The sequence below is a fragment of the Gossypium hirsutum genome, chromosome A13 (genome assembly GCF_007990345.1).
Source record: "Gossypium hirsutum isolate 1008001.06 chromosome A13, Gossypium_hirsutum_v2.1, whole genome shotgun sequence".
Classification (NCBI taxonomy): Eukaryota; Viridiplantae; Streptophyta; class Magnoliopsida; order Malvales; family Malvaceae; genus Gossypium; species Gossypium hirsutum.
Genome location: NC_053436.1, coordinates 14,640,082 through 14,664,855, shown reverse-complemented (window position 1 = coordinate 14,664,855; position 24,774 = coordinate 14,640,082). Strand labels below are relative to the sequence as shown.

The 24,774-nt window shown below is 34.1% G+C and overlaps 4 protein-coding genes across 6 annotated transcripts; 1 reads left to right on the top strand and 3 right to left on the bottom strand.

Moving 5' to 3' along the window:
• LOC121212278 (uncharacterized mitochondrial protein AtMg00860-like) lies at positions 1-1,361 on the bottom strand. Its single transcript, XM_041084729.1, has 2 exons — positions 928-1,361; positions 1-7 (listed from the first exon to the last, which is right to left on the bottom strand). Exons 1-2 carry the CDS (start codon positions 1,359-1,361, stop codon positions 1-3), a joined length of 441 nt encoding a protein of 146 aa, XP_040940663.1.
• Positions 1,362-1,693: 332 nt separating this feature from the next.
• Positions 1,694-2,416, bottom strand: LOC121212277 (uncharacterized). The gene is made up of 3 exons (XM_041084728.1): positions 2,302-2,416; positions 1,992-2,259; positions 1,694-1,877 (listed from the first exon to the last, which is right to left on the bottom strand). The coding sequence occupies exons 1-3, from the start codon at positions 2,414-2,416 to the stop codon at positions 1,694-1,696; spliced, it is 567 nt and encodes a 188-aa protein (XP_040940662.1).
• An 8,641-nt stretch (positions 2,417-11,057) lies between these two features.
• LOC107894632 (CMP-sialic acid transporter 2) lies at positions 11,058-18,197 on the top strand. Its single transcript, XM_041084970.1, is given in 15 exon segments — positions 11,058-11,145; positions 11,472-11,536; positions 11,648-11,696; positions 11,800-11,911; positions 11,988-12,070; positions 14,657-14,729; positions 14,824-14,924; positions 15,162-15,233; positions 15,596-15,644; positions 15,757-15,798; positions 16,062-16,183; positions 16,428-16,487; positions 16,996-17,044; positions 17,423-17,517; positions 17,634-18,197. Coding segments are annotated over 14 exon segments (987 nt in total). The 5' UTR covers positions 11,058-11,145; positions 11,472-11,508; the 3' UTR covers positions 17,686-18,197.
• Positions 18,198-19,270: 1,073 nt separating this feature from the next.
• LOC107894008 (damage-control phosphatase At2g17340) lies at positions 19,271-24,059 on the bottom strand. Of its 3 annotated transcripts, none has more exons than XM_016819183.2 (12): positions 23,668-24,059; positions 23,088-23,153; positions 22,341-22,407; positions 22,184-22,252; positions 21,676-21,816; positions 21,028-21,201; positions 20,822-20,908; positions 20,430-20,504; positions 20,260-20,337; positions 20,094-20,171; positions 19,712-19,774; positions 19,271-19,619 (listed from the first exon to the last, which is right to left on the bottom strand). In XM_016819183.2, exons 1-12 carry the CDS (start codon positions 23,835-23,837, stop codon positions 19,539-19,541), a joined length of 1,149 nt encoding a protein of 382 aa, XP_016674672.1. In that variant the 5' UTR covers positions 23,838-24,059; the 3' UTR covers positions 19,271-19,538. The 3 variants fall into 3 exon arrangements, with proteins under 3 accessions (XP_016674672.1, XP_016674673.1, XP_016674674.1); XM_016819184.2 differs by having other exon boundaries at positions 21,028-21,156; XM_016819185.2 differs by lacking the exon at positions 21,028-21,201.
• Between the last annotated feature and the right edge of the window lie 715 nt (positions 24,060-24,774).

The following is a 24,774-nucleotide window of genomic DNA, read 5'->3' as shown; positions in this document are numbered from 1 at the left end:
CTAACTTCTGCAGAAAAAAGTCTATTTGAACTGGAATAAAATAAGCAGACTTGGTCAATCGATCCACGATGACCCAAACAAAATCCTTTTTAGTGGGTGTCAAGGGCAACTCACTAACGAAGTCCATTGTTACTCGTTCCCATTTCCATAAGGGAATCTTAACGGGTTAGAGTAATAAAATCTGTAACCTCACACTTCAAACCCAGCCAACAGTACAATTCACGACGATCGCGATATATTTTGTTACCATCGGGATGCATAGCATAAGGGTTACTATGCACCTCCCTCAGAATTAACTGCCTCAAATCAGAATCACTTGGCACACAGATTCGACCTTGAAAACACATAACACCATCATTATTCTGCCCAAAATCTGAAGTGCTGCCACTCTCAACTAGACGAAATCGCAAACCCAGAGACTCATACCCCAACTACTTAACTCGAATCTAATCAATCCAAGTCGGCTTAACTTGCAACTCCGTGAATAGACTTCCATCATCAAATAGACTAAGTCGAGCGAACTTCGCTCTGTGATTTAGAGCATCGGCTGCCACATTGGCTTTACCAATATGATACTCTATCGTGCAGTCATAATATTTGAGCAGCTCAATCCATCGCTGCTATCTAAGATTCAACTCCTTCTGGGTAAAAGGATACTTGAGGCTCTTGTGATTAGTATAGATAATACACCTCTCACCATACAGATAGTGCCTCCGGATTTTTAATGCAAAAACCACTGCAGCCAACTCGAGATCATGCGTCGGATAATTCCTTTCATGAGTCTTAAGTCGACTGGATGCATAAGCCATAACTTTTCCATCTTGTATCAGTACACATCCCAGTCTGACATGCGACGCATCACTGTATACCACAAACTCTTTTCTAGACTTAGGCTATATCAGAACAGGAGCCTGAGTCAGAACAGACTTGAGCTTCTCGAAGCTCGATTGCTGCTCATCAGTCCAAACAAAAGCAACACCATTGCGCAAAAGCTTAGTTAAAGGAACTGCAATCAGAGAGAATCGTTCAACAAACCGCCAATAATAACCTGCCAGACCCAGAAAACTACGGATTTCAAATGCATTCTTAGGCTGTTTCCAATCAAGCACAGCCTCAACCTTCATAGGATCAACTCGGATCCCCTCAGCAAAAATCACGTACCCTAAAAAAATCACCTCATGCAACCAGAATTTACACTTGCTCAACTTAGCGTAGAGCTGTTTCTCACGAAGAATCTGAAGTACTACTCTAAAATGTTCATCATGCTGATCATCGGTCTTAGAGTAAACCAGAATATCGTCAATGAAGACCACAACGAACTGATCCAGATATGGCTGAAACACTCGGTTCATCAGATCCATGAATACAGCTGGAGCATTTGTCAAACCAAAAGGCATAACTAGGAACTCGTAATGTCCATAATGAGTCCTAAATGCAGTCTTATAAACATCCACTTTCTTGACTCTCAACTAATGATACCCAGAACAAAGATCAATCTTCGAAAACACTGAAGCGCCTTGGAACTAATCAAAGAAATCGTTGATCATCGGAAGTGGATACTTGTTCTTTACAGTTAACTTATTCAGTTATTGATAATCAATACACATCCTCATGGTCCCATCCTTTTTCTTCATAAATAGCCCCACAGAGACACATTAGGGCAGATGAAACCACGATCCAAAAGTTCTTGAAGTTAAGTCTTAAGCTTTGTAAGCTCCTTCGGTGCCATTTGGTAGGGAGCGATGGACACCGGAACTGTACCCGATAGAAGCTCAATGCAGAACTCAAATTCTCGATTAGAAGGTAAACCCAGTAACTCCTCAAGAAAGACATCTGAAAAATCCCTCACTGTTCTGATATCCCCGACAGAAAAGTCTCTAGAAATAGAAACACTGACGTAAGCCAAATACACCTCACACCCTTTTCGAACCAATTTCTTAGCCACAAGCGCGGAGATAACATTAGACAGATAATCTTAATGCTCACCTAACCCAACCACTTCTTTATCATCCTCAGTCCTCAAAACAACCCTCTTAGATGCGCAGTCAAAGCTAACATGGTGCTCAACCAACCAGTCCATACCCAGAATTAATTCAAACTCTCCAAACGGAAACTCCATCAGATTCTTATAAAGCTTATTAACCAGAACAGACTGCCCCAATAGATTCAATATAGTGATCTCACTAAAAGTGCTCTCGACATAAATTTCTAAGTTTTCAGATATAGAACTAGTTACATGGGAGTGTGTAGAACCTATGTCTATCAAAGCAGTATAAGGTACATCAAAAATTAAGAACGTACCGGTGATAACATCTGGAGCATCTCTATCATCTCGGCTTCGAGCATCTCTAACCAGCACTTTTGCCCGGTGCTCTCTGTCCTCGGCCCATACTATTTCCATCCCTAGCCGGTCCATGACCCCTAGGTGGCTACTGAACTACCCTCTAAGGTTGTATAGAGCACAATCCTGAAGCTTGCATCTGATCTGTCCACTGTGGACACTCTCTAATATGGTGTTCCAAAGATCCACACCTTAAACAAGCCCTAATCCTCCTCCAACACTCGTCTAGATGGCGTCTACCACAATCTCCGTACGGCTGAATCCCAGTAGGAGCAATAGGAGTCCCCACTTTAATTGACCCATCAGGTTTGACCCTTTTCCTAGGCCTCTGAATAGAGCTAGACGGCTCTGAATCCCTCTTGTTCTTTCCTCTCTCACGGTCCTTGTTCCGGCGCTCTATGCGCTTAACTTTCTCAATAATCTTTGTCTTTTCTATAATAACAGAAAAATCGCGCTCCCTTTGCGGGGCAATCAGAATCCTCAAACTATCTCTCAAGCTATCCTCAAATCAAACACACTTCTCATACTCAGACGCCATCATGCCTCAAGCATAGCGGCTCAACCTAAAAAACTTAGCCTCATACTCAGCCACTAATCTATCCCATTGAGTGAGATTCATAAACTCACGCCTACGGGCATCTACATAACTCGCCCCCACGTATTTCCCATGGAAGGCAGTATTAAAGAAATCTCAGTTTAGATGATCAAATTGAGTATCCTCTTCAACCGTTAACCACCACTGATATGCCTCATCACGAAGCAAAGAGACTGCACCCTTAAGTTTCTACTCGGGAGTACAGTCTAAATCATTCATAACCCTCTTAATGGCCTCCAACCAATACTCAGCCACAGTAGGGACGACTCTAGTGGCACCCCTAAATAGCTCAACTCCATTAGACCGGAGTTGTTCAGTTACTGATCCACGGCCCTCAAATCCAAATGTGGTCCAGCGACCCTTTCCAATATCCTCAGCATGGCTTGGGACAGTGCATCGTCCCCAATCGAACGGCTTTGAGACTCAGTCTCAGTAACAGGCAAAATCGACGTCTCATTTGTATCTAAATTTGGCATATTGCCCAAAGAGGAAGACTCAGCTCGAGCCCCCTACGGCTTCTACCACGGCCACGAATACCACGTCCACGTGTTCCACGAGCACTCATCATAAATTTTAAATTTTATCTACATTAAAAAGTTTTATGCACTAGTTTCAGTATTTATTAGCAAATATTTTATGCTAAAATTATCAGGAGTTAAGAGATGTTTTCAGAGGTTTCAGTCTTCTAACTATCTTAGTACAGTTTCAAAAAGTACTATCTACAATGTTTTAGAACAGATTTATCTAAGTACAGAGGTACTTATAGGATTGGTGCCGAAGACTATGTATACTACATACCTTCTCAAATTATTCAAATTGTTTGAAAACAATTATTTTGTAATAAGATTTTGGAACCCAAAATTCACAGCCCGAGTTTTACAACCTGACTCTGATACCATTAAATGTAACACACCAAACCCGGCCTAGATGTTATGGCCAAATCTGAAGATGTCACAGAGAATGGGTTAGAAATCAAAGCGTTACGTAAAATCATCTCAGTTTATTAACTCATATACTTTATAACCATTTTTGAAAACATTAATTAATTGGTTTATTTGCCAAAACTTATTTTACAGTGGAAGTTTAACAAACTCATTTCATTTTAGAAATTCGATTCGTATTTTTAGAAAACTTTTTTGCGTAAAAAACATTGTTTTAATAAAATATTTTACCAAAGCATGCAAATTATCAACAATTCAAAAATCAACCGTTAAAAAGCATAAAGTCTAGAGAGTCTCAGAAATTACAAACTCTCGAATGAAAACCAAATCATAAATAAAGCCATAATTTGTCAAGTTTAAACTGTTTACGGTTGAGTGGTCACAGTTGAGTCTCCGTCGCACCGATCTGCCTAAGTTTGTGGATTACCTAAACAGAACAGACAAAAAAATGTGAGTTTTCATAAACTCAGTGTGTAACCCAACAGAATTAAACATGCAAACATACAGATACAGAATCGGGCTCATGCCTTTGTTAAATACAGTAAACAGAATCAGATATACAGAATTCTACCCCTATGCTCTACACGCTAACTCTGACCATCCCAACACACCATATGAGGTTAAAAACATCCACCCATCTCTACACACCATATTGTGTCATTACGACACATGTCAGATAATGTGTAGCCAAGCTACCAGAATATAGGCGATAATCACCGTACAGAAAACTTCCTCCTCATATACAAATCCCACACCAAAATTATATACGGAAACAGATATAGAATAGCATACTAGACATGATCAACATGCTTATGTATAGATATCAAATATACATATAGCAGAATATATAGTAATGTATAGTAATGTCCTAATCAGGGCATATGTAACAACCCAATTTTGACCCTATTCGGAATGGTGGTTTCGGGACCACGAATCTGAGTCAGAAAAATATTTAAAAAGTATTTTCTGTGTTTATTTTGTGTGAATTTATATCTGTGAAATTTTCGTGATTTAATTTTATCGTTTTAGTGTCTGATTAAATAAAATGACTTAATCGCGTAAATTAAAAACTTGATAGTTAAAAGCATAAGGGCCGAATTGTTAGTGGCTTTTTAAATGGAAACCTTTATGTTGCAATTATCCCATTTGAAAAAAGGGTGGACGGTAATGGGCATGTTATATATGGTTTTATAATTTTATTATTATGGTTATAATGGTAAAATAAGTAATAATATGTTTAAAATAAAACATATAATAAAAAAACAATGTTCATATTATCATTTTCATGACCGAAACACTAATAAGAATAAAAGAAAAGAGAAAGCTAGAGTTCGGCACTTAGTCAAGCTCAATCAAGGTTCGTTTTTGTTCGATTTTTGATAATTTTTACGTTTTTGATATCATTACTTCGAGTACTACAAAACCCATGCTTGAATTTTTTATTTTGATGAATATTTTGAGTTGTGTCATTGTTGAAAGCTTGTGATTTTTATTGTTTGATGATGAAATATGAAACATATGTTTTAGATTAACATGTTTTGTATTGGAGTTTTTGATGATTTTGAGTAATTAGGACTAAATTGCAAAAATAATAATTTGAGGGACTAAAAAGTAAAATAAATTAAATATATGGACTTGCATGGGTATGGGTGAAATTCGTCCCAACATGGGTATATTGAAATTTTGTATATTTTGTGTTTTGTGCAATAAAGACTAAATTGTAAAAAGTATAAATGTCAGGGGTAAAATGGTAATTTGCCCATTTATGTGTTTTTGGACTAAATTTAATGAAAATATATTTGAATGAGCTTAATTTGAATATGTTTAGATTAAGAACCAAAAAAATCGGATTTGGATCGGGGGAAAACGAAAGTCGTCGACTGGCTGTCCTGTTCCGTTTTACATCGTCCGAGGTAAGTTTATAAGCAAATATACATGCTTAATTGTAGTTAAATGCTAAATATATATGCTGGTATGAAATGTATGAATTTATATATGTTATGGCCGAATATGAATAAACCTGGCTACTACATTGCCAAATTCGTTTCGACCGAGTTACGACGTCCAAAAGCCCCGTATGAACCTTAGGAATAGTTAGAATACATTTGTCATGACATAGAATTTCGATATGTGATATGTGAGTAAGACCATGGTATCGATATGTGACTCCGATATGTGTGTGCGAGTAAGACCCTGTCTGAGACAGTGGCGTCGATATGTGATTACATGTAAGACCACGTCTGGGACGTTGGCATTGTACGATATATGTGTGATAATCCGAGTGTCCTACCCAATTCCGAATGGTTCATTGGACAAAGGTAAATCGTGAACGGATGTGTAAAACGAGCTAAATGATCAGGTATGAGTAAGCTTGTTGTTTACTTGAGATAAGGTAAAAAAAAGTAAATTGATATTTGTTACTAATTATGTGTGATACAAATAAAGATTACATGTGAATTTAGTAAATTTATTCGGCCTTGTAAATAAATGGTATGAATATTGTAGAATTGATTCTTGGATATGTGTATATAATTGATCATGTATATTCGGTCATATAAGTGGTATATGTACATGGAGTTATATTATGGTTCTTGAGCTTATATAAATGCATATGTGTATGTTTGATTATATTAAGACATTTTGGCTTAGAAAGTTGAATGATATTAGGTCAAATTGTTTAAGTGAGCATTCGGCCAAGGTAGATTTTGTGCATGAAAATGCGTTATTTATCTCATTTGTAGGTTGGAGGTTAAGCTTAATAATGATAATTAAATTTGGATTAGATTAAAATGAGTTGATTATATCATTGGGATATTTATTTGCTTATGACTTACTAAGCTATTATAGCTTACTTTGTGCTTTCATGTTCATTCTGTTTTATAGATTTTGGATTCAAGTTACAAGCTCGGGGATAGTCAGCAAAGTCTGTCACACTATCGACCGTCTTCAGTATTTTATAAGTTGCATTTTGGAATTATTACATGTATAGGTTGGAATGTGTTTTGGAATGCTGTATTTTGGTTAATGTATAAAGGCCATGCGAAAATGGCTTAAATTCTATGCTTGAGTTTGTTTTGGTTAAATTATGGTTTGAGTTTATTCTAGTTATTATGTCTTATACCTTGGATGATTAGAACTTGTGTTGTGTGTATGCATATTGAGATTGGTTGATAACGAAATGGTCATAATACATGATATAAAAGTGTTTGCTCAACTTGGACGCAGTTTATATTAAGAAAAGTTATATATGAAATTTAGGTTATTATGTTGGGTTAACGTGCTTAAAACAAGTTGGTAATAAAGGATATATTGTAATGACCGAATATGATGGGAGATATACTGTATGTTTCTTTTAAATATAGTTCATGGAATTTGTGTCTTGAATATACATATGTATCTATATTCGATGATTGAATTATATTTAAAAAGTACATTTTATATCATGTTTTGGTATTAAAATGTTTTCGGCTATATTTTCATATGACTAGGACTTATTTTGGTATATGTGTATTATTTAATATGCTTGTTTTTGGGAGAATGGTATATAAATTTTGGTTAGCATTGAAATGAAATGACTATGAAATGTATATAAATGTGAATAAGAATTAGTTGTTTAAATTCAGTTATAATAGCAATGTATGATTATACAAATATACAGGTATAAGTCACGGTTATTAGTGTAATGAATTGGCTAAGTGGTAACAAGTTAGATAGGTTAATTCGACTTATTCATGTATTGCTTTATAGTTCAGCAAATATAATAAAAATAGGTCATTATATATTTACTTATACGCTCATGTTATTATGGTGGAATAAAATACTTGTAGTTAAATAGTGTTTGTTATAATGTTGGGTAAAATTTGATAAATGAAAGGGACATTGAGATATATGCTACTCATATGAAATGTGATGATGTCTAACTTTATAATTTGAGTTGGCGAATATAAATTCGCAAGCTGACAGATTCATTTATTTATAAACTATTTGAATGCTTTGAATGTTGAGCTTACATATTCTATTTGAATACGAAATGAATTGTATTGGGTCATAAGTTAAGAATTAGATCTCTATATAAATATTTTTTTTGAAATGTGCAATTGTATCGAACTATGTTATGTCCGGTAATACCTTATAACCCTAATCCGGCAACGGATACGAGTTAGGGGTGTTACAGCGTACTACCAGAATATCAAATCACATAAAATTTAGGGTTTGGTTAGCCCTTACCGACCCTATGGTAGGCTCACAGTCAATCGGAACAACCCGTACGACCCTAGGGAAAATTTCAAAAATATGGGCCCACATGTCCGTGTGGGCCCATACGCCCAGATTGGCCTTGCCCGTGTGGCCCACACGGCCTAGCCCAAAAACCCACATCCTCGTGTGGACCTACACGCCCAACTTGGCCTAGCCTGTGTGGTTCATACGGCTACACTTCGACCATTACACGGTCGTTTCTTGCGCACGACCATGCCTTCATTAACCACACAGTCGTGTCTCGCACACAGCCAACCACACGATCAGGTACACGCCCGTGTGGCATCGATAGTGGTGTTTTTCAGCTTTCATCGAAGCTCATTTTTTACATTTTGGGTACACACCTATTTCGATTTTGCTGCAAAAACACTTTTGAGACCACCAGCATCTAAAAACAGAATATCCAATCCCTTTAGATACCAAAAATCGAGTTAACGAAAACTAAATCGATCAATGACCAACAACTTACCACCGCTAAAACGGTCACATGCCGTAATCTAAACCGTTGGAGTCACAATCACTGCCTCACCGCCTTCTCCTACGCCACAGAATTCAACGATTACTACCATATATCGGTTATCAATAAGATTTCCTACAACTCCAAAAACCATTCGATAACAAAAACTCAACTTCACTTACCAAATCGATTAACGAAACCAAAAATCGTAGCAGAAACAGTTGAACGAGTAAAACAACGGTAATTCAAAGAAGAATGAATAAAAAATCGAAAGTGGAAGATAAGGAAAGAGAGAAAAAAATGTCAGGAGGGGAGTTTTGGGAAAAAGAAAACAAAAACTAACAAATTAGAAATCCGATAACCTCCCTAACTTTCCTCCCACTAACCCACTAACTCACAACCACCTCAGAATTTTAGTTCCACTGAAACTCTATCAAACAATTTGAACACAGGACCCCCAACGCAACAACCCCCTTACCACTCAAACCAACAAGCTAATTCTAATATAAATTAACAGGCAATTTATAAATAAGCCCTTCCAACAAAAGTATGGCTTAGATCAGAAAAATAACAAAGTTTAGCAAAGAAGAGACTTAAACCCAAGACCTCATACACACACTCAAAACACTTAACCATTGAAGCAGATACACAATTATGTTAGAAACAAATATAAATTATTCAGGGTGTTACAATTTCATCTATTTTTTAAAATTTTTAAATATTTATTTAATTGAGTCAACCAAACTAATCGAACCAAGAATTTATGGTTAACCAATTCAAGCCACGATCTAATTTTGAAAACCTTGAAAAATGAAAACTACAAAAGATTTTTCAGATACGATATGATGGGCTGTATCTAAGCCATTGGCCTATGGATTATAAAAAAAAAGAAATTAATCTTTTATTTTAGTCCTCAAACTATTAATGGTTTATCAATCATATTTTTCCGTTAACCTAATCATCGGTTTGAACGTTAAATGCCTCGGATTTGATGGAAAGCATACTCAAAGCACACAAAATTAAATTCTAGACTAGTGTGTATTTATTACATAAACAACTTGGTTATAGCATGTTAAAAAAATAAATAGTGATGTTAAATTCAAGAGGACTCTTTTTTAACATTTCAAATCTAAATTATCCATGCAATAAGTATATATATTATTAAATATGCTCTATATTAATCTAAACTAGTATTTAACATCTAATCAAATGATTAAATAAAAGGAAAATGGGATACTTTTAATAAAGTAATTAGAATGATTCAAAATTTAACAATTAATTTAGAATACGAATCATAAAATTTCAATGCAGTTAGCCCCTTTTTATCATTTAAAAAAAAACTTTATTTGCAAATTAGCTTGAAAATTATATCCAATTCCTAGTTTAGTGCTTAAAGCTTTTCTTTTGCACCTAAACTATCATTTTATCTCATTTTACTCAATAAGTATAACCTATCTAATTTATGGGACAATTTGTGAATCAAGGCATTTGTATATGATAGTGGGGGTGAGCAAAATCCTATTCAATTTGAAAAATTCAATAAAATTTTCAAATTTTGAATTAAATAGTTCGAGTTATTTGAGTTAATCAAGTTATTTGGGTCAACTCGAATAAAAAAATAAGTTTTTAGGTTTAACTCGAATGTGAATTACACAATTCGAGTTATCCGAAAATCCGAATAAAAAAAGGCAAAACTACGTCATTTTGATAAATGTTTACCTTTTTTAACGTTAAAAGTCAAAACCATTAAGTAAGAAGGTAAAACTATGTTGTTTTGATAAATGTTTACTAATTAAGTTAAAAGGTAAAATTATTATATTGTTTATGTTGTTAAATAATTTTATACTTCATTTCCTAGTTAAATAATCGGTTCATGTAAGCGCAACATTGAGTACAAATAATAGGATTCATTAACTCGACTCGACTTGACTCGAAATTTTTTGACTCGATTCGATCTGATTCAAAAAAAATTCAAATTGAGTTCGGTTGCTGAAATAGGATTCGTCAACTCGACTAACTCGAAATTTTTTGATTCGATCCGACTCGACTCGATCGAATGCTCACCCCTATATGATAGGGTTAATAGTATTTGGCATTTGAGTTCTTTTATCTCAATTTGATATCTGAGTTTAGCTTCAATGTTCATTTTGGTACTTGCATTTTTCCAATATGATATTGAGCTTTTTGTCCGAGTTAAGCACTCGAGTTTGGCTTCAATATTCAATTCGGTATCCAAGTTCTTTTTTCCAATTAACTACCTATATTACTTTTATTATAGCACACATCTCAAATATTCATTGGGATACATGATATCATTTGATATATAGGTACCAAATTGAATATTGAAGCCAAACTTAGGTACTAATTGAGACAAAAATCTCAGGTACCAAATTGAACATTAAAGCTAAGCTCGGGTACCAAATGTTATATTAACCTATATAATATATTACACAATAATAATTTAAAAAAAAAAGAAGAAGCAGAGTTAGAAGCAGAACGGTGAGATCTGCTAGGTGCTGCTTCGAAAATGGAGAATCGCAAAATCAAAGATGAGGTATTATTTTTTTCACTATTATCCAACGGCATTAGCGAATTTTCCTTTTCGTTTAGTTTGTTCTGAGCATCTGACGGCGATTTTCTTCTTAAAATTCGTCAAAAAAAATGCGATTTAGTTGTCGTTTATGCTCATATACAGGAATACAGAACTCTAAATTATTTTTTTTTTCATATTATAGTTAATTTATTTTAACAATGTGGTTAATTTTTCATCTAGTTAATTGAAGATGTACTGTCTACTTGCGTAGATGTGAATTTTTTTCAATTTTTTTTTTCTGAATTTGTGTTTGTGAGGCCTCTGTTTGAATGAATTGCGACTTGTAGGATAATGAAGTGGAAACGATAAGTGAGGACGTTGAGAATGCATGAGGCAAAGGATTTCCAAGTAGGTATGTTTTAGTTAATGATCATATATGAATGCACTGCAACTTCCACTGCACAAGTTCTATCACGAGTTTCTTTTCTTTTCTTTTTTTGTTATAATTTCCATTGATATGCAGCTTCTTTACGTAATGTACCTACAAGGGAACAGGCCAAGTGGCAACGCAAGTAAGAACAGCTTTTGAACTTGATTAGTTTAGTAACTATTAGGCTCAAATATGAAAGAAGGAACTGAAAAGATGCATTTTGAATATATCTTTTTCTCGAGTAGGACAGTTGTTACACTTGCTTTGACTTTTCTTACAAGTTCACAAGCTAAACTAATTGTCTGGTCAAAGAGAGCTGGCAAGTATGAGTATAGTGTTACTACGGCGAACTTTTTGGTGAGTTAAATGATCATCCTGTTATTGACTTGACATGCTGCCCACGGGAATGAACTACTTTTTTGTTGGGAATCAGGTGGAGACTTTGAAATGTGCCTTGTCACTTGCAGCCTTAGCAAGAATATGGAATAGTGAAGGTGTTACCGAAGCTAACAGGTGATCTTTAACCTGTGATCTCTTAAGTACATCCTTTTTGCAAATAATGGGAATTATTGACATATATTTTTCCTTCTATCATTGAACTAGGTTGAGTACTGAACAAGTTTTAGGAAGAAGAATGATTCTCTCTTATTACTTCTAATCTGAATACAGCCTTTTAAAGAATAGCAGGAAAAATAAAAAAGGAAATAATCTCTAGAAATTAGCCTATCCCTAAAAATTAGTAATTTGATTATGGCTAATAGTACAAGGAAATTCCTAGCACTAATGTAGAAAATCTGCTTAATTTAAGGAATTCCACCACTCCCCCTCAAGCTGGAGTGTAGATGTGAATCAAACCCAGCTTGCCCATAATTTCTTCGAACATTTTTCTTGAAATGCAACCCCTTACCAGGAGTCCCTTTTAAGTATCTCAATATCCTGTAGGCAACTTCCAAATGTTTCTCCCGTTACTTCTTCTCCATCCTTATCAGTTCCTAATTTAAGGTTGGGTTCCATAGGAGTCTTGTCTATGTTCTTTGGAGTTTCTACAGAGTCAACATTAGAAACAAAGGCATTGTAGGATTTAGACAAGTTTCCATAGGATACAAACCGAGAAATGGGATGTTGAGTGCAGCTACTAGTGCCCTTTCTTACTGCAATTGGAAGATGGATGGAAGATGAAGGAGGTGAAACTTCTTCCTCAGGACAGTCCTCGGGTAAAGATGGCATAGGCACTGCTGTTTCGGTCTCAGGCAGCTGATGTCTCCGAGAGTATACATGAAGTCCCTGAGTTTTTCCTTGTTGTTTTTCAGAATGAGTGGGCTGTTTTTCTTCATTAGTATGATTAATCACCCTTGTTTCTTGTTGCTGAACAGTGGAGATAGGAAAAACAGGTTCCAAAACAGGAATAACAGTGGCTGTAGGATTTTCAGCAGGTTTTGTAGTGGTGGTAGGGCTGATAGAGTCTTGAGGTATAATGAGAAGATTGCTCAAGGTCTCATCTTCACTAAGTATCTCCCCCTGAAGATGAGAGGCTGAAAAATATGGCTCGTTTTCGAAGAAAGTAACATCAAGGGACAAATTCAGTAAGTCTCACTGTCCCCATTCCAGCCACCGGCGAGTAAGATCCATCAGCTATGCGAATCCGAGAGTGATCATGACAAGGTAAATAGGTGTGAAACAAACTTAGATTACCTGTCATGTGGTCGGATGCACCCGAGTCTAGTATCCAGGAAGTTGTGATAGGTTCGTGTGTAGTATTTAAAGCAGTACCTTGAATAGCTAGTGACCCACTGGCTGTAGGAGTCCCGAGTAGTTTATGAAGAGCCTCAAGTTGAGTTTTGGTTAGCCTAACATTCTGAGCATCTTCTTCAGTAGTAGATATCATTGCTGCCTTGTTTTCTTTCTGTTTTTTTTCTTCAGGATAGCCATGGAGTTTGAAGCATTTCTCCTTGGTATGCCCAACCCGATTACAGTGGCTACACCATGGCCTTTTTGAACCAGAATCAATTCCATCTTTGAACCTTTGAGATTGAGGGCCTCTTGAAATAAGAGCAGAGTTCTCGGAAGGATGATGACCAGCTACGGTCAATGGTTTTAATTCTCTTGCGTCTCCCAACATAATAAGACGCCGTTTCTCTTCCCTCCTTACTTAAGCAAATGCTTCTCCTATGGTTGGCAGTGTGGTTCTGCCTAGTATTCGTCCTCGGACCTCATCAAGATCACGATTTAGTCCTGCTAGGAACTCATAGAGACGTTCTTTGTTAAGATGATCCATGAACTTGGTGTGTTCCAAGCCCTCGCCCCAATCAACTTCATAATACATGTCTAACTCCTGCCATAAGATCTTTAGGTGGTTGTAATATTGAGTGACTTCAAGTGTTCCTTGTCGAATATCTTTCAACTTTAATTTGATCTCGAATACTTGGGAAGTATTTCCAAGATCCGAGTAATTCTCCTTGATTGCATCCCACATTTCTTTGGCAGTTTTGAAAAAAAGATACGTTCGGCTTATATGACCTTCCATCGAATTTATAAGCCAAGCCATAACCATTGAGTTGTTAAGCTCCCAAGTTGCATAACCAGAGTCTGTTGATGCTGGTCGAGGAATTTGTCCATTAATGTACCCAATTTTTCCTCGGCCACGAAGAACCATAAGGACAGATTGTGACCATTGCAGGAAATTTTTTCCATCTAATCGATGATTTGTGATTATAAGAGAAGAGTTAAGGTCACCTTGTGGGATTCCTTGACTGTGATTTTGAGTTATTTGTGAGATCTCAGTCTCAGAGAAATTTTCGGTGTCACCCATGGGAGTAGGGTTTCTAACAGAGAAAAACAGAACAAGAGAAGAGAAGAAAGAGCAGGATCAAATGGATTCCTGATGCTCTTGATACCATGAACAAGTTTTAGGAAGAAGAATGATTCTCTCTTATTACTTCTAATCTGAATACAGCCTTTTAAAGAATAGCAGGAAAAATAAAAAAGGAAATAATCTCTAGAAATTAGCCTGTCCCTAAAAATTAGTAATTTGATTATGGCTAATAGTACAAGGAAATTCCTAGCACTAATGTAGAAAATCTGCTTAATTTAAGGAATTCCAACAAGTACAACCCTTGATGAAGTTATTGTTTATCCCATTCCTGCTTTACTATATCTTGTCAAGAATTTGCTACAGGTGGACTCTGATTTTTGTTTGTCTTGTGAGTAATGTTATTTTGGTTTTATTTTCCATAATGTACTTGTATCTGATTTTCAATTTTATGTTGCAGTATTACATCGTTGCCTATGTTGATGCTCCGGGTTATCAGATACTAAAGAACCTGAATATTATCAGTACTGGTGTTCTTTATCGTAGTATCCTTAAGAGAAAGTAAGCTTTGTTAACCATGCTTGTTGGAGTCTTCCAATTCTTGGAAACAATTTGCAAAGACCTGTGAAAATATTTCATGGATGATGTCTGCTGAGCATTCAGTATAGCATAGCATAACAATGGAAAATGACAGTTATGCTAAGTTTTATGAAGTAAATCTAATACACATTCTAATAGAAGATACTCCTTGACTTTTTGGATTCCATCCATTTTGCTCGAATCGATTTTTTATTTCAGATTAAGTGAGATTCAGTGGGCAGCTTTCATTCTTCTATGTGCTGGCTGCATCACAGCACAGCTAAACTCTCGGTAAGACTGATAGAACCTTCCTAACTATTCCCTTGATTGGATGGATCCATAGATCTTCTTCGATTACATGCTTGTTGCTTGATACAAACTTGTTGACATCGGAGATTGCCTTTGTTTAAGCGATGGATGGGTCTATTGCATCTTGGTAAATTTCTAAAATTGAGAGAGAACTATTTAAGAATTTCAAGTTTTATGTTTTATATGGTTATAAGTCCCATATTTGAAATGGCATTCGATATCTCAATTACATGCCATTCGGCTCAATGAAGATGGGGGCTGCTTTTCTTAATTTGGAATGGTATAAGTTTTATGCTAAATTTATCATTCAGCTACGCTTTACTAAGTGGCATTAATTTTTGCAGTTCTGACCACGTTCTTCAAACACCTTTGCAAGGTTGGATAATGGCCATTGTAAGTTGCAAAAAAGTCGAAAGTTCTTTTAATTCAGTGATGGAGAAAAATAAATTTATTTATCACTTCAAAGTTCAGATTTTTTTATAATTGATATCTTTATACTTTGCAGGTGATGGCCCTTTTGAGTGGATTTGCAGGAGTGTACACTGAGGTTAATTTTTTGAGATACTCATTGCAATTTTCTTTTCTTTCTTTTTTAGCTGCAACATGTTTAGAATATTATTTACTGTTGAGATGTTTAATTGTTGTTGCCTGATATGGTCCTATTGAATTTATTTGGTTTATAATGCTACTTGATCTCTGAAAAAGTATTGATTCAATTAAAAGGCACATAGAACTTCTGCAGAGTGCAACTAGTAAAATCCTTAACTGTTATAGGCATTCATGTTGTTTATTTCCTTTCTCTGCTACCAGGCTATAATTAAGAAGCGCCCATCAAGGAATATAAATGTGCAGAATTTCTGGTTGTATATCTTTGGAATGGCCTTCAATGCTGTAGCAATACTGATACAAGATTTCGATGCTGTCATGAACAAGTAATCTGAGCCTCTTAATTTGTTTCTGGTATCTATCTTAGAAATTATCATTGACTTTGCATGTCATGTATGTATGTCTATGGAACATAGATACGACTCATTACTTATAAATGCATCTATATGTCTTACAAAATGAAGAATCCTCTATTTATTACTTTAAAATAGTGTTCTATCTTAATAAATTTATAATTCGAGACAATTTTATCAATTATTTATACTTTTGAACTATGTTTCATTTGCTCAGGGGTTTCTTCCATGGATACTCAATCATTACCACTCTCATTATCCTTAACCATGCACTCAGGTATTTACATTCTCCTTTCTGACTTGATCTGTTTGCCGGCAACTAGCTGCTGACTCCATTCGTTGTTTTGTCATAGACGTTGCATTTAGGAAGATCTTACTATTTTTTCCTGGTAGTTATGAGGAATTAAAGTTTGTTATTGGAGAATAATTATGAACTGTAGAAAATTTCTTAAACCAACATAAAATTTTTAACTGTCAGAATAGCATGTTTCGAAATGCAATGAGCTACAAAGTCATTACTCAATCATTACCACTCTCATGATCCTTAACCATCTGAAGTTCCGCAAACTAACTCTTCACGTCAATCGTCACTGCTATAGCTAAACTACAGCCAGCAATAATAAGAATCTCTGACATCTATACCATAAGTATATATTCTTTTTGCAATGATAGCTTATATTTTTAGACATCCTTTTCCTTGTTCCGGTCAGGTACCGGCTAAGTATTGACTTGTTAGTTTCCCTGTGCTTTTGTGAAATATGCTTATGTATTTGTTCCATTTGCAGTGGCATTGCAGCGTCAATGGTAATGAAATATGCAGACAATATTGTGAAGGTATGTTTTGATTGCAAAATTTATCTGCAGTTGTTGTATTCATTTGTCTGCTTTTACATTCGCCTTTCTGATTGTTAGAATCTTGTGAGTTAGCCCTGTCATGGTTGTCCAAAAACGTAATGTTCATACATTTGCATGGACATACATATGTAATTTAATCAACAATGAAAGAAATTGCTGGTCCTTCCTCAAGATGAATGGATTTACTTGTTTATTCTGCTGGTTACAAGTTACCTTTGATCCCGATAAAGTCCTTTGAGGCTTAATAATAATTTAAGAATCATCTGTAGCTGATGATATTAGATGCCTGCTAGCGAGCAATTGAAGCTAAGAAATGATTTGACTTCCTTGTAATGAGATACCTCTAATGTTGCACAGGTGTATTCTACTTCGGTTGCAATGCTTCTCACAGCCATTGTTTCGGTGTTTCTTTTTGGCTTTAATCTTACACTTGCTTTCTTCCTTGGTGCAATGTAAGTTGTCTCCAACCACATTTTAATATCCATACAGATAATGATATTTCTCATGCATGGCAAACTTTAATTATGTCTCTATGTGGTAAAAACTCATGTTTCTCTTGTTATTTCAGTGTTGTGTCAGTGTCGGTATACTTGCACTCTGCAGGGAAGTTGCAAAGATAGTGATTTCTTATGCCGCATTCCTGCGCATTGTAAATTCTTTCTTACCAAGGTTTTTGCTTTCATTCCCATATGTATTCTCCCTTTCTTCTGTTACCTTACAATCATATATATTTCAAAAGCCAAAAATAGTTTTAGACAAGGTTTGTTGAGGGTCGGGGTCGAATCCAATCATTCACAACGTGCATGGCTCGCCTTATTAGGTACCCGTCGAGGTACCATGCCTCTTCAACCATTCAGGCTTCCATTAGAGTCAGGAGAGAACCCTGACATGGGGTCTGACCCTCAGCAAGGTTTTCTCAAATACTGATATTGTTAAGCTGGCAATTTCCCTGTTCCATATTCTTTGTTTAACCTTTTTCAACAGTTAGACAGTTGAGAGGTTTAAGAAAATATTAAGGACCTTTATTTGTAAATCCACCAACATCTTTAGTAATTTGAGGGGACTTATTTCTTAACACTTTCTATCAACGCTTAAGGTTTAAATATATAGTGTTTCTGTTTTCGCATTGCTACTCTACGTTTCAAACTTGTTCAGTGTGCACGGGAAAATACAATAAAATACTTTAATTTGACAGATGTCATAAAAGGATTGCTTTGTATGTCTCTATGTAGTTTTGGACAGGTGTCATAAAAGGATTGCTTTAATTTTATAGATAAAAGCATTCCTTTATACAAAAAGAGTATAGACTTCTCAAATTTGTAAGAACTTACATTATAATTTCATATATTTGGATTACGATTTCTTGCTTGTATTAGAGTTCATAATATATATTTGGTCTACTATTGGGAAAAGAGTAAAAATAAATGTTTAAAAATGAATTCCATCCCTCTATGAAATTGAGAAGATAGTTCTTTTATTTTAATTTAGTCCATGTCCTTTACAATGATGGATATATAGTCCAACTATTAATAAACACATAAATTTCGAACTAATTTGTTGCATATAAATTACTAAACTAATAATTTTAATGTTAATTTAGGAGGAAAGTATAATTGTATTACCTACTTAAGACTAATTTTCAAGTTTCATAAAATATGATTACCAAATTCAATCAATTTTCGTAAAATAAAGAGATAAAATTCACAGTTATAAACATAATATAAATTTTAAGATGGTTGGGAAGTTTTGAAATTCAATCTTTATACTTTCAACTTTACATAATCTAAATCTGCTTTTATAATATTATTAACTCAAATTACTATTTACCTTTAAGTGTTTGATGTGAAATTTCATAACAAAACAGCTTTAAAACATTCGATTGACGCTAAGTTGTATATATATTTTTAAAATACCCTTAAAGTACAAGGCCTAGAACCCTTTAGCACCAAAACCAGAATTTGGCCTTAAACTTTATAGCTTTGATTTATTACAAACAAGTAATGACAATTTTAATATGACAAATCCTCTAAATGCAAGTAAAAATCAATAACAATTTTAATAAAAAAAATCGACTAAATGATGATACCATAACAGGGACTGACGCCATTATCGTCCCTAAATTTTATCATTATTATTTTATGAAAATATTCCAAGTTTGACTTATGTGAACACTTAAAAAAATCCATAAAAAATGCTCAAAGAAAATTGAATCAATTGTTACATGTTACTCTACCTTCAAGGTATTCAAATTTCATCAGATTATAAAAATGAAAATATAAATATGATGGTAGCTCAAGCCTGCATGAGTTTCTTCATCATCCAATCCCCTAGTTTACATGCATTTTGTGTAGAAATAAAAATGGAAGGGCATGCAACTAGTTTTCACATTTCATTATTAAATTAATTTGAGAGCTTTATAATGTTCCAAGCTGACCTGAGTGGCACTTTTTATATGGTCTTGAATGACTTCTTATCAACCCAAAACTTCATTGTATTTAAAAACGCAATCATATAGCCGTCCTCCGAGAAACTGGGCTACTTCAGGATGTTTTACCTGCGAATTGAATATACATGTCAAACTACATAAAAGTTCTGCAAATGCCTGAAATATTGCAAAAGCAATGTATATAGAGGTGGAACTTTTACCATTCCGATCTTGAGTGAATCACACTTAAACTGAGCATAAAGATTAGTCTCTATTCCGCGACCCTGCAATATACATATAAAGAAACCGAATATCTTAGTTGCAAACAGTTGATTGACAAGGATTAAATCTGAGCATATAACACAGAAGCAACCTAAATCATAGTCAGCAGCACATTTGACCTATTCCACCAAATACACGATGAAGGTTGAACAAGTTAAACACTAACACAATCCTAAGCAATAGATTATGATCAAGTTAGACTATAGATAATGCTATTCAAATAGCTGGGGTTTGATTTTGGTTCTTGTCGCATTCTCAAATTCACAAGGCAAAGGAAGAAAATTTTTACTTGAAATCTGCTGGATTATGAGAAAAACCTACCATGCCTTCCAAAATAACTAGGTCTGCATCACTTGCCAGGTAGGCGAGCTCTTGTGATATTCTCGTAAGATCAATAACCTGCAAAAACAAGAGGCTGTTACTTTGATAACCAAATGAAAGCTCTTTATCAAGTTTGGATGCATTAGGCAAAAATAGCATATCTTACCGGCAAATCATTACCAGAATTGGCAATCAAAAGATTTGAAGTATCAACACCGATAAGCTTACCACTTTCATCCTTCAACTGGTAAAATTAGCATTCAATATGTTAGAGATGGCCACGAGAGGGAAAAAAGCATAATAATCATAATCTAGAACTGTTTCTCTTTCTATCACCTTTGATATAATTTCAATCAATTCGGGATAAGTTACATCATTGATGGAAGGCATGTCATTAGCTGCCAACACAACCTGAGCAAAGAGGAAAATATTACAAACATAATTCTATCTGATCTTTTATAATGAATATCTAATACCAGTAGAACAATGAAATCTTAGTGATCAGGGTTCAATCTCTTGCTTACTATATGAAATAACGACCACAGTTAAGTGCAAGGACTAAAGTTATATACTAAACGTATCAACATAATAAATATATCTAAGACAGACTTTAAGATTGTTGAAACCAATAGTGAAAGTGAAGAACTCACAACAGGCGCATATATAACACATATGCATATATTATTTAAATGAGTATATGAAAATACTTTTAGATTTTAATTGCAAACCTGGGTTCCACGCTTTAGCAACTCTCTTGCAAATGGCAAAATACCCAAGATCACATCTGCACCAGAGTTATCTACAAAAATGACTGCCTGCCATTGCAATAAAAAGAAATGGAAATAAGACAGTATCAACTTTCAATTGTATTGAAAAGTGAATTGCAAAGAGAAGCGATGTCTTAATATATATACATTACATAAGAAGGACTTGCCTTTTTCCAAGATTTTTTGTTCCATTTTGCTTTAAAAGTGTCTAAATCATCAATGACCCAAGGTCGAGGAACAAGATTTTGACAACTAGCCAAAAAGGACATTCCATCCCTTGAGAAAACCTCAGCAAGCTTCCAGAGGTAAGGGAAAATAGTACAAAAGAAAAGTAAGTACCACTGCAAAAGTTATCCTATTCAGTGTACTTTTATTCAAAAAGAATATAAATGCCACAGAAATTATCTAAATCAGAACACATGAAACGTGTTATACAATTAGCCGAACATAAGAGAAGACTTTCATTTATTCAATCATAGTTCATCCATGGGAAAAGATGATCATGACAACCAGCAAAAATAAAAAAGAACCCTAATCCAAATGGAAAATGTTTCAAAGACGGAGTGATTTAAGAGAGCACGAAAAATGCAGGATAATTTATGTTGCAAGAAATCCAGATAGAGCCAAGAGATTATTATGATTCAAGTTGCTTATCTCAGATAGTTTAGATTAAAAAATGCCTGATGGAGATGAGTAAAAAACATGGTAAGTTTGTAACAAGACCAACAAATACAATTGCCAGTTATTGTGAGTGTAAATACTTTTTGACAATTACGGTGATTGATGAGATGAATATCACATAGTGATTGATCTACCTGTGCAGAACCAAGATCGAATATGTTTCCAGCAAATATTCCTCTAACTAGATTCTCAAGGCACTTCCCTCCATCTTCAATATCATCATTAAGACGAACTACATCTGGAAATAGGGAGATAGCCTTGGTATTCTCTTCATCCTATTGCAAATTTTCCAAAGAAGAACAGTGTTCATAAAAATGTGAACAGCATATAACACTGACAATTACATATCTTAACACCTGACATCTCCACTGACCTCCATCAAGTATCAATTATTCTTACATTGCAAGTTGGACAAACCGTAAAATGATTATAACGTAATCCCTACCTTCATCTACAATGTTGTTATTGTTTGTTATTCTTTGAAGAAGCATCAATTTACCAAAAAGGAAATAAAATTACCAGTATCGTTCATGCAAGCTGATGTGTTTTCACTCATCAAAATTAGAAAGTTAAAAAATGGAATTCTGACTACTTGCATTTAAAAAAAACAATTTTTATCATTACATGAACTTAAATACTCACTTTGACTTTCTTGAATATATCTCTAAACCCCAGTTCTCTAAGAACCTGTTCACGAAGTCGGCAGAGAAGCTACAAAACAGCAAAACTATTATGAGGACCACATTGAATATCTTCAAGAAAGACATAGAAATTAGTTTTGAAAAAGAATCTGACTTACAATACAATCAGGTGGCCCGCCATGGCTTTCTGGATCTTTCTTTATGTCATCAAGTATATCAGCATACCTTTCACAGCATTAAGCAAAAAAAATACACAAATGTAATAAGAAATACTGAAGGAAACAGTTGCGCATGCTTATGAATTATGAGCAACCAATGCATTTGATGGAGGAACCATCAAAATTTGCATAAAGAACATGTTCACAGATGAAACCAAATGAACTTTAAAGGAATCGTACCTAGAGATATAGAGGGAGCAAAAGTAGGACTTCTTTTTTAATATGTCAAATGAAGAAATATATTGTTTAAAATTATTTAACAAAATAGGTCAAATTAACAGGAGGATGCCATCCGTTGGAAAAAAAAATGTTCTACTATCTTTTCTAGAGGTTTTTTGAAAGTTTCACTAGTCCAATACAGTACAGTTAGAAGTACAATACAGGTACAAATATATGTCTGACCAATTACAATGTAGAATCCAATCAGTATAACGTGCAGTGGAAGAAGAACCAGGCAAAGCTGGACCAATTAGGAAAGAACCCCACTACATTTCCAGAGGTTTTTTGTGCCATTCTACTACCTAAAATACCTGAAAATGCCATTCAATAATGACATTTCTCTCCTTTACCAATTTGACCTATTTTACTAAAAAACTTCAAACTTAATTCGTTATTTTAAAATGTATTTTAATTTGATATATGTACATATGTGTGTGTGTGTGTGTGTATAAAAGAAATAAACAATACCTTTGAGCAAATTTCTCAGCTTTAGTTGAAGCATCAACCACGGTAGTATCGCTCTCAGCTCTCTTCCTGCAATAAATTGTGGTTACGAGCAAAATCGTACGGAAAAAATTATCCTTTTAGTTTACCATTATCGCCTAATGAACAGCAAAGCAATTCGATTAGAATTTAGAAAGAAAACGTAAAAATCATCAAATAATAGTACATGACAGAAATGAACAATCATTAGAACCAAAGAACTTAATGGAAGAATCTCAAATTACCCAATTTTCCAGGAAAAAAAAGAACAAAATTATTCTTAAAAAAATAAAAATCATAAATAATAGCATACTACCATAAAAGAACCATCATTAGAACCGCCGAACTTAGAACCTCAAATTACCCAATTTTCCAGGTAAAGAAAGAACATAAATCATTAAAAGATTTTTTTAAAAAAAAGAGTAAAATCACAAATAATAGCATAGTAACATAATAGAACACATTAGAACCTAAGAACTACTTAAAAGGGATAATCTCAAATTACCCATTATTCCTGGGTGAAAAATAAGATAGAAATTCAAAAGAAAAAGAAAAAGGGAGGTACTTGAAGGAGGGAATGGAATTGCGGAAAAGGTCGATCCAGGCAATTTCAGTAGGGGTAGCCTTTCGAGGATTATCGGAAGGGAATCTGTAAGGAATGGTGCATGCCCTGTAGTTGGATTCGATGGGCGTTGTCAGCAATGGAAATGCCACCATCGCTGAATCGCTCTCCATCCCTTCCTTTCTCTGTGTTGGGAATATCAGAAATAATAATAATAAACGCAACGAAAACAAGCTCCACCCACGAAGCTCGTTCTAAGTTTTCTTTTCTTTTCCTCTGTATATTTTCTCTCTCTGCTAGGGGTACAAGTAAAATCAATAATTTCAACACTTAAACCATCATCCTCTTCTTCCGTTCCAGATATCGAAAAAGGTCCCCTTTTTCAATATTAGAAAATGTCGGCTAAATTATTTTAATTTTTTTATAAATTGTTGAATTAATTAAAAATTTTATTTTATTCATTGGTTAAAAAAAATTAAAGTTCAATTATGGTCGATAAATTTAAGTTAATATAATAGTTAGCAGTTAGAGATTAAAAAAAATTATTAGCAGTTAGAGATTAAAAAAAATTATTCATAAATTTATGAATTTTAAAATTATTTCATAAAAAATATTAGATTGTAAAAAGAAAAAAAGAAAAGAAAAAAGAATGAAAGTTTTAAATTAGTGTAGGTAGTAGGAAAAAAGAAGCTATGATTCTACGATTTTAACAATTTAATTATAATTTTATAATTTTTGAAAATTAAATGATTAAAACTTAAACTTATAAATAATAATTTATTAACTTTGAGCATATTTTATTTTATTTATTTGGAAAATAAAATAAATTAATTCTTATAAAAATTTAAAATTAATTTGATGGAATAACACTATTAAGAGTGTACATCAGAGTTTAATAACATTTTAAAAGTTAAAATATGTTAAGATATTCTTTATAAAGGGCATGCATATTTTGATTAAAATAATTAATTAATTCAATTAATTTAATTTAATTAATTAATTAAACATTAAAATTTAATTTAATTAAAAATTAACTTAAGATATTGTAAAATTTTGATTATTAATTAATTTCGTTCAAAAATAAATAATTAATTAAATTAATCGAAATTA